The sequence below is a fragment of the Amphiura filiformis genome, chromosome 1 (genome assembly GCF_039555335.1).
Source record: "Amphiura filiformis chromosome 1, Afil_fr2py, whole genome shotgun sequence".
NCBI classification, from domain to species: domain Eukaryota; kingdom Metazoa; phylum Echinodermata; class Ophiuroidea; order Amphilepidida; family Amphiuridae; genus Amphiura; species Amphiura filiformis.
In genome coordinates, this window is record NC_092628.1 from 51068558 (window position 1) to 51086605 (window position 18048).

Genomic DNA, 18048 nt, shown 5'->3' on the forward strand with positions numbered 1-18048 from the left:
AAGTTGACTAATAAAATATGCAGAAACTGAAATATGTATTAATTTGTTTTTCATTTTATTAAAAATATTTTCATAAACAACAAATTGACACTGTAAATAATAAGTATAGCGATGAAAACTGCTCAAATACCCAAAGAAGATTAATTGAACCATAATCATCAACTGAAATGACGGTATTTTATAGGGATTTTTAACCAGTGACTTTGATTTAGGCCAGCAAAATAAGCTATGATTTCATTTTTTTACAAGACACTTCAACATAACTGCAATTTAAGACATCGTTGACCGATTTGATTACAAAATGACGGATATATGGATAAAAATAGTACACTATTTCAGAAAAAATTGTGGCACTTTCGGTGTGGTTTATGATTTCTGAACTGAGCATACAAACAATGAACTACTCTTTGTTTCCATTTCTTGAATTAGTCTTAGTCTTGCAAAGCAACTGGATCATATTTATTTTACTGACTATATTGTACTGTTTGTGAATATATAATAAACTAAAATTGTATATGAATTATACTTTACTCTCTTAAGAGGCAGGTTTCACAACATTGTGGATTGATATAGACATCCTTCTATTTGGCACACTCCAGCAGTTGTATAATGACATCGATAATCACATCAAATAAAAATATAAAATAAAAACGAAACCCATGTCAACTTTGTATCACATTTTTTTTATCCCGATATAACAAGATCCAGCTTTGACTTTGCACAGGCTGTGAGCCAGGTGTGGATGAGATGAAAGAGACTGTTATTTACACTAAAATTTAATCATGTGATATCATTTATACAAAGATGTAATACTAAAATTTGATCTCAATTTTGTTTTCCTTTTATATGATTATCGATGTCAAGGCTATTTGCCACATCTACTGTTGAAGAGTGCCATTTTACCCCCCCCCCCCCCAAAAAAAACCCCAACAACAACCCAAAACCCGGGGTAAATTTAGTTCTGGAGACCCCATTTATGCCTCTTATTTGAGTATATTTTGCATACTGTACAATTTCATTTTTGTCTATAACAAAGTAGATTTAGTCACTCCTGATTTGAAGTCAAGACTTGCACTGGTCAAGATGAAAATTCACAATGTTTTGAGGTGTAAACCTTACACAATACCTCCTGTTTAGTATAATTTAGTATTTATGACAAAGAAAAACATGGCAGGGTTTGCAGAAAAAAGAAAATAACTAACTTTAATAATATAGATACAATAATAAGATGAAATAATGCTGAAGTAAACAAGGTGCTAAAAAAAGGGAATAAAGAGAACCTTATAATCAAATTCATCACATTAAATGGGCATGGACCAATCTTTTCAACTTCTGTTTTCTATCTTACATTGGGGCTTACCATTAACACATATTTCCAAATTTTGAGTTGTATTACTCCAGTGGTTTTGATATGAGAAACAAACATGTGTATAACAATACGCATAGGATCATACATGTATACACTTCTGTTGTGGTCACCACAATTCACCATGTTCCCAGGTATGATAGTATACACATGCATGACCAAATTATTTTGAAACACCCCCTAAACAAGTTTTACCCTACCAGCAAATTTAGCCCCTTAACAAAGTAAGTTAAAATAAAATTTACCCCAAATTAGTTTTTGACTAGTAAAAATGAAAAAATTGTACTTTTTTAGACACGTATTTTACCAAAAATTTGAAAAGGTACCCTAAACAAGTTGTTCTGTTTCAGAAAACTACCCTTATCCTTGAAAATCAGTGTTTTTCAGACCCTAAATGCGTCACACACGTAACTTGTCTTGCCTAAAAAACCCACCCCTTTTTACTTGTTTTTTTGGTCACGCATGCATACAGATCATTAATGTGAGTGCCCCCCCCCTCCCGACCACGTCTTTATTCACACCATCTAAAAAAACTTACCTTGGGCATTACATTTTATTGAGGTAATGAGAAAAATATGTGCTTTTTATTGATACTAAAATCTTAGATTTGATGAAGAAAATGGGGATGAGGATGTCGATTGGGTCATGCCCCTTTAATGCAGTACATATAGATCAAATCCTGCTGCTTTTGTACCATTTGATAATCAGACTCTTTGGCATGAGAAGCATAACAAATGCACCATGGGAAATGAGCTATATTGGATTATCACGGATGGGACTGAAATTGTGCATCTCCAATCAGCAAAAGGCCAATTGAACAATATTGTGCATAATAAAAACATGACAGTTACAAAGAGTATCTCAACACTGCCAAAATCATATTAAAGATAGATTGCAAACAAGCATAATATTCTGCATTAAGGTCAAAAAAGGTTAATGTCACAAAGTTGTACACATGGCCTTTTTTGCAAAATATTTGTGAAACAAACTTTTTTTTTTATATGACCAAATGCAGAAGAATACAAGTAGCAGTGTGTAGAATTAATTATGTGACATGTTCCTATAAATAATAAATTAAAAACCAAAGATACATATATATACCATGAAATTAGTCTAATGTTTGAAATTCACTTTTTAGGTTTATTGGTTTTTGGCATTAGTACTTATCAAAGCAAATATTATTTCAGATAATGATCATTATTCAATAAAGATTTGTCAGGTTCCCCTAATATTCAGTGCTGTGTAACTGGAGAAATACATTGCTTAATTTCTCTGAATTGCATTTACCCTAATACCCAACGAACTCTTGGCAAATTGTATCATGTGATGCGATCATGCTAAACGAAACGTTTGTCACTAAATATTGATTTTGAGATAGTAATTCTAATTTGACTTCTTTGTATTTGATTGTTCTGAACACCACGAAAATTGCCATATATATCTCTGCAACCAAGACATCCAAGAGCCACTCGCATTTGATCTGACTCAATGTTCAACACTCCTGACTTCACCATATAGCACCATGAAGTATTTCTTCTCAATTTAGTTCTTCTTTTGTTGACACAAGTCTTTAAGGGCAAGTTTCTTGAAGTATGGCTAGTGGTCAGGCTTCCTAAACCATCAGACTTAAGCCCAATTACAGGCAAAATATTTGATTCTCGATCATGATAGGATGTGTCTTCTGCGTACTGTTGCGTCAGCATACTTTCTTTGGAACAACAGGATCGCAGACCATGATTGGTCAATTCTCAAAAGATGTGCTTGTGCCGTAAGTGTGCGTCTTTGTGTAGCACGCTCGACGCAAATATCTGTGCTTACCCCCAAGTTGGCTCTCATGATCGAGAATTAAATATTTTGCCTATAGTCCTATATACGAGTGCTCACAATTTCACATCATACATCACCTAGAAAGATAAATTCAAATGGATCCACATGGGTAGGGCTAGCCTGCTGGCTTAGGAAGCCTGCCCACTAGCCAAGCTTCAAGAAATTGAACCTGAGTGTGTTTTCAATATATTTTCATGATAATCAAAACTGAAGTTGGTTGGTAAAGATGAAACTGGTTGGTAAGGAAGAGAACTTGATGATAAGTTGATGATATTACTTCAATCCTAGTTTCACAATTGCCTGTTAAAACAAACAAAAGAAAATGTACAGATAATGAGATTTCAAGAATGAGATGTTTCATTGATTAATTTACAGGTTATGACCGCACACCGGTTGTTTTGAGGATTTTGCACACTCATAATCAACACATTAAGAGAGGCCCCAGAGTTAGGAAACAAAAGGAATAAAGATGTCCTAATCAGTGATCGGCCAAATAAAATTACTTTAACATTCATCAACATTCAGATCCTGGCATTTTTGAAATAAGTATAAATATATTAAAGGTATATTAGGTACTTCTTGGCCCACACATATAATGCTATCCAGACGATAGCATGCACATGCTTTACACTGGGGTACACGCCTAGTACGCTACATGATTTTTAAAAAATACAGCCCGGCACAAGTTCCGGCCATCACTAGGTACCCAGGGGGTGGGACATCATTTGACAAGTGTATTAAAAGTTAGTAATCTAAATGAGTGCAACCTTCATTACCTCTTCATATACCGTCCATGCCAAGGCAGCCATTAATGTCCTCCTAATGCACCGGGGAGCAATGCCTTTAAATAAACCATGAACACCATTTTCCTGTAACAACACAAGGTGAACATATAATTAAATTGATTCCCAAGATGCAGATTGTGCAAAAAAAAGTAAAATCTGTTATTAAAAAGGATAAACTATATATCTTATCCATCATAATATAGGGTCCACAACTTATAAGTTCCTCTAAATACATTTTAAAATAAATCAAAAATATATGACAAAATGCAAACATGTAAAAAGATATGTGTAGCCTTTATTAATACACATCTGGACCAACTTACAGAGTCACACATCATTGCGTTCAGTCACAATGGCTCATTATGTAAAAAAAGAGATTGTTTCAAACAGTGTTAAAAGTTGCATCTTGAGTAACGGACACTTCCGGTATAGATGACAATCGGTGAGGAATGTCCTTTATGATTCTGTCCCAGCCATGTGTCATCTAACCGGTATTCAAGGTCATTTGCATCACAACCCAGCTGAAGACTGAAGGTTTCAGTCGCAACGTCAGATTGTCCGTCAAAAATAAGTATGCCTGGTTGACCAGATTTAAATTAAATCTTAAGTTTAAATAATAGGTTCAGCTGCGCCTCGCCCATTATTTACATTTTTACTGCCTCAGACACATTATTTGGATGTAAAGGATAATGCATTAACCTTTATTTCTTAAATGCAGTTTGTGCTGAATACCATGGGTCTGATGAGCCTTGCTACTACATACCTGGACTATATATTGCACTGTAGAGGTAATATTACTGTGTCTCTTTGGGTAGATTTGCATGTGTGTCTTTACTACATACCTTGACTATATATTGCACTGTAGAGGTAATATTACTGTGTCTCTTTGGGTAGATTTGCATGTGTGTCTTTACTAAACTCAACCAATAAAGTATCGAAACGAGTATATATGGTCAGATTTATCGGTAACTGAAATATATAGCAAAAACTTATTTAATGTATATAAAGCGCAGCTTTCTCCTGCGCATTTTGATACCTCTTTTGTTGCTCTACGGTATCATTTGGTCGAGTTATGGGCGTTTAAGTGGCTTCAAGTCGGATTTTGAAAGTTGCACTTAGCTCCTATTCAAGCCAAATTAATGCGTTCTTCGTGTACACATACACACAAAATCAAGACAAAGGACACCGATGTGCACTTAACCATGAACATTACTTTATTATACTCCTTCGACTTTCAACTTCAAAGCAAAGCTAACAAATCAATCAAGCCTGACACCACCTTAGAAGGCCTTCGGCGCATCTTGCGCAGGAAATGGCGAGACACTGACCAAGGAAGATAAGACATCTTGTTCAGAGCATGCGACAACGAATCCAGGCAGTGATGGTGGCACACCAAGTATTGAGATGTCAGCAGAAAGAATTCATGAGATAAGTCAGAGATAAGTAAAGGGTAGCAAGTATTGAAGTTGGAAGTCGAAGGAGTAAAATAAAGTAAAGTTCATGGTTAATTAAACAGAGCACATCGGAGTCCTTTGTCTTGATGGTGTGTGGGGCTGTGTGTGTGTGTGTACACGACGAACGCATTTGGCTTGAATAGGAGCTAAGTGCAACTTTCAAAATCCGACTTGAAGCCACTTAAACGCCCATAACTCTTCGACCAAATGATATCGTGAGCAAACGAAAGAGGTATCAAATGCGCAGGAGAAAGCTGCGCTTTATATACATTAAATAAGTTTTTGCTATATATTTCAGTTCCCGATAAATCTGACCATCTATAATCGTTTCGATACTTTATTGGTTGAGTTTATATACCTTGACTATATATTGCACTGTAGTGGTAATATTACTGTGTCTCTTTGGGTAGAGTTGCATGTGTGTCTTTACTACATACCTTGACTATATATTGCACTGTACAGGTAATATTACTGTGTCTCTTTGGATAGAGTTGCATGTGTGTCTTTACTACGTACCTTGACTATATATTGCACTGTAGAGGTAATATTACTGTGTCTCTTTGGGTGGAGTTATATGTGTGTCTTTACTACATACCTTGACTATATATTGCACTGTAGAGGTAATATTACTGTGTCTCTTTGGGTAGAGTTGCATGTGTGTCTTTACTACATACCTTGACTATATATTGCACTGTAGAGGTAATATTACTCAAGTCTCTTTGGGTAGAGTTGCATGTGTGTCTTTACTACATACCTTGACTATATATTGCACTGTAGTGGTAATATTACTGTGTCTCTTTGGGTAGAGTTGCATGTGTGTCTTTACTACATACCTTGACTATATATTGCACTGTAGAGGTAATATTACTGTGTCTCTTTGGGTAGAGTTGCATGTGTGTCTTTACTACATACCTTGACTATATATTGCACTGTAGAGGTAATATTAATGTGTCTCTTTGGATAGAGTTGCATGTGTGTCTTTACTACATACCTTGACTATATATTGCACTGTAGAGGTAATATTATTGTGTCTCTTTGGGTAGAGTTGCATGTGTGTCTTCTACATACCTTGACTATATATTGCACTGTAGAGGTAATATTACTGTGTCTCTTTGGATAGAGTTGCATGTGTGTCTTTACTACATACCTTGACTATATATTGCACTGTAGAGGTAATATTACTGTGTCTCTTTGGGTAGAGTTGCATGTGTGTCTTTACTACATACCTTGACTATATATTGCACTGTAGAGGTAATATTAATGTGTCTCTTTGGATAGAGTTGCATGTGTGTCTTTACTACATACCTTGACTATATATTGCACTGTAGAGGTAATATTACTGTGTCTCTTTGGGTAGAGTTGCATGTGTGTCTTCTACATACCTTGACTATATATTGCACTGTAGAGGTAATATTACTGTGTCTCTTTGGATAGAGTTGCATGTGTGTCTTTACTACATACCTTGACTATATATTGCACTGTAGAGGTAATATTACTGTGTCTCTTTGGGTAGAGTTGCATGTGTGTCTTCTACATACCTTGACTATATATTGCACTGTAGAGGTAATATTACTGTGTCTCTTTGGGTAGAGCTGCATGTGTGTCTTCTACATACCTTGACTATATATTGCACTGTAGTGGTAATATTAATGTGTCTCTTTGGGTAGAGTTGCATGTGTGTCTTTACTACATACCTTGACTATATATTGCACTGTAGAGGTAATATTAATGTGTCTCTTTGGGTAGAGTTGCATGTGTGTCTTTACTATATACCTTGACTATATATTGCACTGTAGTGGTAATATTACTGTGTCTCTTTGGGTAGAGTTGCATGTGTGTCTTTACTACATACCTTGACTATATATTGCACTGTAGAGGTAATATTACTGTGTCTCTTTGGGTAGAGTTGCATGTGTGTCTTTACTATATACCTTGACTATATATTGCACTGTAGAGGTAATATTACTGTGTCTCTTTGGGTAGAGTTGCATGTGTGTCTTTACTACATACCTTGACTATATATTGCACTGTAGAGGTAATATTAATGTGTCTCTTTGGGTAGAGTTGCATGTGTGTCTTTACCCCAGACAAACAAGAACCTAGACCTATAACTTTGGTTTGCGTAGTGAAGTCAACACTGCTTAGCAACGATTTTGACAAGGACGCAACCCTGACGCAAACAAGCAGACATGTTCGCGGCCTACAGAACATGTTGCATTTCACGCTGGCGATAACGGCGCAGCAATCACGCAAACGATCGCGTTTTTCGGTCCAGACATGAACGCTAAATTATCCGCGTCCCACCACCCGACCAAAATCACCTTGGATACGTGGCTTCACCTACTGCCATGGTTAGGGATGGGCAGTTACAGGTCTAGGTGGTATGTCTATGGTCTTTACTATATACCTTGACTATATATTGCACTGTAGAGGTAATATTACTGTCTCTTTGGGTAGAGTTGCATGTGTGTCTTTACTACATACCTTGACTATATATTGCACTGTAGAGGTAATATTAATGTGTCTCTTTGGGTAGAGTTGCATGTGTGTCTTTACTATATACCTTGACTATATATTGCACTGTAGTGGTAATATTACTGTGTCTCTTTGGGTAGAGTTGCATGTGTGTCTTTACTATATACCTTAACTATATATTGCACTGTAGAGGTAATATTACTGTCTCTTTGGGTAGAGTTGCATGTGTGTCTTTACTACATACCTTGACTATATATTGCACTGTGAGGTAATATTACTGTGTCTCTTTGGGTAGAGTTGCATGTGTGTCTTTACTATATACCTTGACTATATATTGCACTGTAGTGGTAATATTACTGTGTCTCTTTGGGTAGAGTTACATGTGTGTCTTTACTACATAAAGCTGGACTATATATTGCACGGTAGAGGTAATATTACTGTGTCTCTTTGGGTAGAGTTGCATGTGTGTCTTTACTATATACCTTGACTATATATTGCACTGTAGTGGTAATATTACTGTGTCTCTTTGGGTAGAGTTGCATGTGTGTCTTTACTACATACCTTGACTATATATTGCACTGTAGTGGTAATATTACTGTGTCCCTTTGGGTAGAGTTGCATGTGTGTCTTTACTATATACCTTGACTATATATTGCACTGTAGAGGTAATATTACTGTGTCTCTTTGGATAGAGTTGCATGTGTGTCTTTACTACATACCTTGACTATATATTGCACTGTAGTGGTAATATTAATGTGTCTCTTTGGGTAGAGTTGCATGTGTGTCTTTACTACATACCTTGACTATATATTGCACTGTAGAGGTAATATTACTGTGTCTCTTTGGATAGAGTTGCATGTGTGTCTTTACTACATACCTTGACTATATATTGCACTGTAGTGGTAATATTACTGTGTCCCTTTGTGTAGAGTTGCATGTGTGTCTTTACTATATACCTTGACTATATATTGCACTGTAGAGGTAATATTACTGTGTCTCTTTGGATAGAGTTGCATGTGTGTCTTTACTACATACCTTGACTATATATTGCACTGTAGTGGTAATATTACTGTGTCTCTTTGGGTAGGGGTGCATGTGTGTCTTTACTACATACCTTGACTATATATTGCACTGTAGAGGTAATATTACTGTGTCTCTTTGGGTAGAGTTGCATGTGTGTCTTTACTACATACCTTGACTATATATTGCACTGTAGAGGTAATATTACTGTGTCTCTTTGGGTAGAGTTGCATGTGTGTCTTTACTACATCAGCAGGTTGAGTCGCAACAGCTGCCACCATTCCTGATAAAATTCCACAACTAAAATTAATGCCTGGTCCAAGCAGGCTTCCTTGTAAACCTGAAAGCATACATTAAAAAACAATAATAAAAAACATTTAGTAAGATGCCAACACTTTTTTGAGCAGTGGCTGACAGTATATTCTTACACCATATTTTGTTTGTTTGCAATATACATGTACTTTTTAGGCCCCAAATATGTAGCAAAAGAAAACAAACAAAAAACACCAGAAAACCCTGTTTTTAATGTTTAAAGTAATTAAATGGCCATCATTTTATAAGTAGCCTAAATGGTGCAACACTATTTTTGATGATTTATTGGATGTGATGGAGTCTATGGCATCAGTAAAGAGAGGAGCATGAGATCTCATCCCTTAGGACACAACCCAAAAGTTCGATGAAGCCTTATAAACGAAAGTCCTTTCGTTAGAAGGCTAACCCCCTCCCCCTCTAACGTGGCCTCTAGTGTGGCGCCCAGGGCACATTGCCCCCCTGCCCCTAGTTACCCCACTGCTAAGATACTGATCACGTTTTAAGAAACAATAATTCTATTTTATTTTGAAATATTTTTCTTTTAAAAATTAGAAGTTGCTGGATTTTCAAATAAAAAAGAATAAAAGTGTGGTACAGCTGCTTTAAAAAATCAACTTACAAGTTGCAGGTTGCAAGTACTGCACTCTATATTTATTTGAAATCATTTTCAAGCAACCACTGTAAAATGTCAATATCGTACTTCAGAAAATACTAAAATTTTACAATTAGGCCCTATATATTAAATCCTTAAAAAAAGATCAAATTTGACCGATGTTTTAACTACTTCTTTACAAACGTAATCAGACTTTTTGACATCCGTCCCTCCCTAATGAAAGGAATTTTGTTTATAAGGCTTCATTGAACTTTTGGGTTGTTCCCTTAACTCCATGGGCAAAACTCACTCAATTATCTGCTTCTAAGAATCATTTTGATTGGTTACAAAGAGTGATCATGTATTGAGTCAATCAGAGATGTGATAACAATACTCATTGGGATTGAAGGGGGTTAAGGGGGTATTACACCTCTGGCCAATTTTGTGCCTATTTTTGCATTTTTCTCAAAAATTATAGCGCATTGGTGACAAGTAACATATGTATATTATAGCGGCAAGGACTACAACCACTGCACTGAAAATTCATCAACTCAAGGCAAGTAGTTATTGATTTATTGATCAAATACTGGTTTTCCCTCATTTTTGACTGTAACTCCACAACTGTTGTCTGTGCTGAAATACAATTTCCAGTGCAGTAGTTGTAGTCCTTGCCTCAATAATATACACATCATACTTGACACCATTGGGCTATAATTTTTGAGAAAAATGCAAAAATAGGCACAACATTGGGCAGGGGTGTAGTACCCCCTTAAGCTTAGAACTTCTAAGAGATTCAAAAGCCCATATTTGATTTGTTACTCAGATGATTATACCATATAAGTAACCAATCAGATGCACTGTAAGGAAGGGAGTGGTGCCCATGAGATTAAAAGAGCTTGCAGTTTGCACGGCTGTCTAAAGATTTCACTTATTCAATATAATTTCATCCACCCACTATCATACACTTAATTTTTATCATTATTGTTCATTCTTAACGTTATTATTGTCCGATATACTCACTTCTATTTTCACCTAAGATTATTCTTCTAAAACTAGTATAAAACATGAGGTAGATCCCTGAGAATGGTGCATCTCTTAATAATGTAGCAGCAAGGCCACTGTATAAACCTGCAAATGACAAATGTGACGCGATCAAGCAAAATCAGTCGGAACTCGGCAATATTGATTTTGAGATATAGCCAAACAAAACGAATATTTCCTTCTGTTTCCTATTGTTTTGGAAACACTTTAATTGCTAATATCTTTGGAACTGGTTGTCCAATTTCAATGGGTTTTTCTGCAAAAGCAGCTTTGTAAATGCTATTTAGTAGCCTATAAGAAACTGAAAATGTAATATTTCCGAGTTCCGACTGATTTTGCTTGATCGTATCACAAATAAGCAAAATGTATTAGGAAACATTTGGCACCTACTTAAGGAATGGGATATTAACGTTTAGCAATGTTTTCACATATTTTTTGTGGGAGCTGAGAGTACACCAGACCTGTCGAATTACATTCTGAATACGAGGAATGTCCTTCTGATATCAAATAATTTCGATTTTTTGAAATTCGCAATATAATACAAATTTGATGACAAATTATTAAAATTTGATATTTTTAAAATTGTTGATATTTAATAGTCCTCGAAGTTAACTTTATAAATCTAATGATATGTACTGAAAGCGTATGTAGCTGTGATAAAAAGCCGACGATCAATTGAAAATTTTGACCTTTCATATTATTGATATACATTTTTTTCCCTAAAAGACCTAATTTTGTTTGGTGTTTTGGGGAAAAAAATCCATATCTTCAATACGAGAGGTCAAAATTTTCAATTCATCATCGGCTTTTCTTCCCAGCTACATACACTATAAGTACATATCATTAGATTTATAAAGTTTACTTCGAGGACTGTTAAATATCAAAAATATCATTTTTTAATCATTTGCCATAAAATGCGTATTATATCGCTAATTTCAAAAATCAAAATTATTTGATATCAGAAGGACATTCTTCAGATTCAGAATGCAATTCGATATGTCTGATGTGCTCTCATGTCCCACAAAAAATACTGTCCAAACGTCCATACACCATCCCTTAACACTTGCACAAAGTCACGCTACAAGTACAAGTCACAATATTGCGAGCTGTGTGTAGAACACAGTGGTGGCCATCTTGGATATGGGAGTAAGGAAAAAATACTACAATTACTTTATTAACATTTCAAAAAATTATTCCTTATGAGCAGTTTTGAAATTCACATTGCCTGCCCAACCAAGATAGCCATCAAGAGCTTGTGCCAGGTCAAATTAGTGCATCATGTGCAACGAGTAGAATTTACACAAATCCACCATGCCAAGTAGGAAACATTGAAGTAAAAGCAAAAATAGAATATATTTAAAATTTAATAGAGCCATCCAAATTTTTGAACGGACTTGTTGTTGTGGGTATGTTGCTTGCCTTACAAATCTGATATTTTCAGAATTTGTAAATTTAGCTCCTTTTTCTTTTTTCTTTTTCAAAATGTTACCATTCTCCTCAAGGCTGGTGCATATTTATCATCCATTTGATCCTATACTATGATCAGCGCTTAATAGGCGGGAATCGGTTTTTGCATCATTCACACAATACGCAAAGCGCAGTTCGCGTAGGTGCTGCGCTCAGCTGTGTGTAAGTCATTCTATATCAATCCACAATGTTATGAGCCTCGCCTATTACGAGCTGATCAGAGTATATCTCATGATAAGTTCTCATAACATACTATATCGGCACCACAGCACCAACAAGAGGTGTCCGAAAATAAACAAATTCTACCCAATAGTTAGTACCGAAAATGAACAATTTACCAACTCTGAAATAATCTGTACCTTGCCGAATTATCATTACCTTTTCTTCCCTCTAACTTATATATACTTTTGAGAGCCCCAAATGTACTTTGGTATTTGTATGCTGTGCTCTGAAAGAGAGAGAGAGAGAGAAAAAAAAAAAAAGAAAGATAAAACAGGAAGTTTCAAACAGTGCTTCTAATGCAAATTGCCAAATGATTGACTGATAATCAAATTACCAAAGGGGCCAGAGAATATGAAGTTCACAATTTGGTTTGGTGGGTTTTTTCCAGCTAAACTGAAATTTTGGCTTCTGCCCAAATCACATGTATGGAAACAACTTCCTGTTTACCTCTGTACTTTGCCAATTCTATTACATTATTTTAATGACCCTGCCACTGAATTTTGGGATCCTTATTGACTTCATGCTTTGCTTTTCTCAATCACATCGCCTCTCACAAAATGAGCATAAAGTTGACAAAATAAATTTCTGAGATATTCCTGATATAAAACTACTATTTTATACCCTATAATATCATACCAAACATGTTAGGACAGCTCCTTTGGTCTTCAAAAATCAATATTTCCTCCATAATGTTCATTTATTTTCTATTGAATTCTGTCATCTTAAATGGATTGTATCTTCTATAGTGCCCTGATGACTTTGCTAATTTTGTGGGAGCAAGTGATCATGAGTTGAGGCTTTCTGGCTCCTAACCCTCGACATGCAAGTATGTAATATTTCATCCTCCCTTCATGATAAAATGTCAGCTTTTGTCTATACCAGATTGCATTCACATTTGGCATTTACATAGTTTATTGTCAATCAAATCTGAATATTGATGAATTTTAGGATGTTTTGATTGCACAATCACCCATAGCCCCTTTAATTTCAACAAACAGTCGGTTTCCTTTGAAAAATAAGTGTGCAATGTATAATAATAATCGACAGTATTTTTTGTGGGACATGAGAGCACATCAGACATATCAAATTGCATTCTGAATACGAAGAATGTCTTTCTGATATCAAATAATTTTAATTTTTTGAAATTCACGATATAATACAAATTTTATGACAAATTATTAAAATTTGATATTTTTCACATTTTTGATATATAACAGTCCTCGAAGTAAATTTTATAAATCTAATGATATATTCTTAAAGTGTATGTAGCTGGGAGGAAAAGCTGATTTATCAATTAAAAATTTTGACCTTTCATATTGAAGATATGGATTTTTTCCCCAAAAGACCTAATATTTTTGGTGTTTTTGGAAAAACAATCCATATCTTCAATACGAAGGGTCAAAATTTTCAATTGATCGTCGGCTTTTCATCCCACCTACATACACTTTAAGTATAAATCATCAGATTTATCAAATTTACTTTGAGTACTGTTAAATATCAAAATTATCAATTTTTAATCATTTGCCATAAAATGTGTATTACATTGCGAATTTCAAAAAATCAAAATAATTTGATATCAGAAGGACATTCTTTGTATTCAGAATGCAATTTGATATGTCTGATGTGCTCTAATGTCCCACAATAAATACTGTCCAAACGTTCATACCCCATCCCTTAAGGTGGCTGTGTACTCTCAGACATGCATGTAGTAAAAGTGCAATAACTTTGTAATAAATAACAAAAAAAATATAAAAGTATACATTTTTATGAAGGCAAGACATCAATAAATCTTAATATAAATACAGATTTGGGGTAAAAACAACAATTTTGAAGAAAATCACAAAAAAAGTGAGTTTTTGGCAATATTTGTTAGGTACATCATAACAAAAAAACACTCTTTCTAAAATATTTTATTTTGTTTTTAGCTCAATCTTGAGGCTCCATTCCAAAAACGTTTTTTTAATTTTTTTGTTATTGTCCTTATTTTTTGAGATATTGACCATATAAGGCATCAAAATGAACTTTTTAAAATTCAAAAACGCCTATTTGCACAAAATGATGCCCAAACTCGGAAATAGACCAAAATATAAAAATGAGAAAACCGTTTCTTGAGTCGATCATGCTTTTTACGATGATCATATTTGCTTACCTATAGATGCTGTATTTATTGAGTTATCGTATTACCCTAAATCGTCATTTTACAGAGAAAATGAACATTGAAATAATGGCCGTTGAAGTTTAAAGTGGTCACATTTTGCACTTTCATCGAATCTCACAGGAGAATGCGACAGTTTTCGCTTTTGTAACTTATATTACGTGAACATCGGGTAAATCCACAGCCCCTTGAGAAGTTTGAGCGAAATCCATTCATAACTTGATATTTAAATCGGGGAAAGAACTTGAAAAACCCACATTTTATCAGCTAAAACGGAGCCATTTGACCACTAGGTTTTTGTGAAATCAGTGCTTCCGTGGTGTTTCCATAAGATGCGCCACGCATGCAGATAAGCGTCAGCGTATGCGTCGCGTATTTGTGCGTTAACAAATTGCGCGATACGCAACGCGATGAGTTGTTGCGCGTGTACCTTGCTGGTACAACAAAGATTTTCTTTCCTTTTCAATTTCAAACACGAGTGGAATAGTGAAATAAAATCCTTAAAATATTGCAGTTGGAGTTTACAAATCTGGATTTTCATTCCTTGTATAAAATTTATAAAAAACATAACAAGGTACAAACATATCATAAAAACTCAATTTTTAGAAAGAAACAATGGCTAGAGTACACAGCCGCGTTAACTGTATCAATTTTACTCACTTCAAATCTAGTTTTAACCACAGTGACTGGAAGTAGTATAAGATCAGCTATGCATCTGGATACTGCACCTAATGATATGGCTTGAAGAGGAGAAGGATCTGTGGTTCTGTGTACCAAAATGAAAACAACATTTGATATTATAACTAACATTATAAATGAACAAAGGCACATATGTGACCATCCATCTCAAACCGCTTGTAAAGTCGGCAAATTGTATTTCGAGTTACAGTGCAAAATATGCATAGAGGTTGTATTCATATGTCCCTAATATTTGTCCGACATATTTCTCATTTTAGTCCAGTCAAACACCAATCTTTAATCCTATTGTTGAAGAGGATAATAAGCTTATACTTATGTATAGCATTAGTAAAAAGCTTTTAAGCTTTTTAATGCCATAGCTTTTAAGCTTTTTACTAATGCTATACATACAATTAACAATGAGCTAGTTGACTGATCACAAGGAAATTAGTAGCATTCCAAACTGCCTGCTGTGTTGATAATATCTTACTTTGTAGATCAGCATTATTGAAAATGCAACTGGTACTACTTTTGCCCCCAAAACTTACACACATGCATTGACCTTAGATGGTGCACCAAAGTTTAACTCCAATTTGGGGTCAAAGGTCATTAAAAGGACATTTCCTGATCTACAGCATCATCCCCCCACTTTTTTCAAAAAACCTCTGGCTACATAATGTTTATGTACAAAATATTTCTTGCAGATTAATTTGTTTATCAAAACTATTGTGAAATTTGAATTATGTTCTTAGGATCACTTCCATTCACAAAATACTATAAAATGCCAAGTCTTGCTCAAATTAAGTAGTGCAGACTTGTACTTATGTATACATTAACCTTAGCTGATGCACTATAAATTCCTAATAGGGGTCAAAGGTCATTTAGGGGTAATTTCTGCTTAACGGCTACAGTTAGGTTCAGATCTATTGCTAGATCTAGTTTCTTTATTTTTGATGTGTGAAGTACTCACCCCAATTGGCTTTGAAGCCAGCTGAGAGATCCAAAGTAGAAACCTACTCCAGGCACTGTTCTGTACAAGGACTGAAAATCAACAACAATACACAAGTTTACAAACAAGATTTGCAACTATGGGCCTATTTAGTATAATATGGTAACCATTATGTATTGCTGTCATAGCTCAGTTGTTAAGAGCACTAGCTAGATACCCAAGGGTCCCAGGTTCAAATCCTGGGCAAGGATAACAATTTTTATTCCTTGGCTGTCTTTGAGAGAAAGAATAAATTGCTATCAAAAAATCCACGATATATACTTAATACAATTTGTCATCCTAAAACATCCTAAATTTCGTAAACCAATTTCAAAGGAAATTAGATTTAAAATTAAGGTAATTTAGATATTTTATGAGAAGTTTTTATATACTTGGGCCTCTCTGTGGTCATAACTCAATCAAGTTTTATTTATTCCCTCCTACATGCACCTTTTTTTTTAATTTGTATTTTCCCATGCATTATTTCAAACAAGATCTTTATTAACAATATTCTTGCAATTTTTTTCAAATCACTTGAAAGCACTTACCGGTACCATTCCTCTCCACAATCCAAAGAATTTCTCTTTTTTGACCACACCCACAATTGTTTTGATCATTCCATCCCCCCTGTGAGTTTTACTCAACATTGCAGCTTGAAGACGAGTCTTGACGAGGTCAAAGGGTTGCAGTAGCACTGTTGTACATGTTCCACTAAAAGCACCTGCTATGAAGCATTTGAATACACGTGTCTGGTGGAAAAATATGGCATAAATGGCAAGTCACTATCAGTGCGGCAGTTCAACGATACAAATACCGTAGTGGACCTGTCATTACTTATCATCTGATCGTCTGAACTCCTCATCTGATGACATTTGTCTTCACATACCTTCACTCAATTAGAAATCACTTTCCATTGGTGCTCCTCATATTACAGAATGAACTTCCCCAAAGAGGTCAGAGAACTGAGGGCCATGAGGTCTATAAAAGTTTTACAAATCCACTGAACTTATCATTTATATAATTTCTATTCTTTTCAATGTGTGTTCACTGTATTTATACTGTGTGGTGTGAGGTATAATTAAGATGTTTTAAACAAATCATCACTAAATGTTATAAATTATTACACTTTATGACAGCCTTCATATGATGTTGAAATTGTGACTGATGACTTGAAAACCTTAACCTATAGAAAAATTTAAATTTGACGGAAATAGATGTTAAGATGCTTTGAATGAAAAAGTGATAACCTCATCCCCATGGTGTTTACCACCTATACTGTCCCGGTGAAATATATTTTTGCTTCTAATATCAAAACCGCTGGTCCAATTGAATTCAAAATCATATTATTTTGGTACAGGCCTCAATTTAAGATTATTTTCATTTCATTTTATTAGCTATCAAAACACAACATGAAAAATCTGACCACCCACTGTTAGTATCAAATTAATAGGAAACTACACCTACCTGATAAAACCTTGTACAAGTTGTAGCAGTCGTCAAGCTAGCTTTACCCTTTTCAGAGCCACTGTCTGATGTTTGGTGTTCCATTATGAAATCCAACAACTACTTTCTGTTCATATATTATCAACAGCCACTATCTTTGAAATACACACATTATGTGTGGGGTGTGTTGACATAACAGAAAACAATGTTCCTGATGATGTAT

General features: G+C 34.9%; 1 protein-coding gene across 1 annotated transcript; it reads right to left on the reverse strand.

Moving 5' to 3' along the window:
• Nucleotides 1–913: 913 nt before the first annotated feature.
• Nucleotides 914–18048, reverse strand: LOC140148514 (mitochondrial glycine transporter A-like). The gene is made up of 9 exons (XM_072170502.1): nucleotides 17847–18048; nucleotides 16931–17131; nucleotides 16365–16435; nucleotides 15377–15482; nucleotides 12718–12787; nucleotides 10852–10959; nucleotides 9101–9267; nucleotides 3970–4062; nucleotides 914–3493 (listed from the first exon to the last, which is right to left on the reverse strand). Exons 1-9 carry the CDS (start codon nucleotides 17928–17930, stop codon nucleotides 3467–3469), a joined length of 927 nt encoding a protein of 308 aa, XP_072026603.1. The 5' UTR covers nucleotides 17931–18048; the 3' UTR covers nucleotides 914–3466.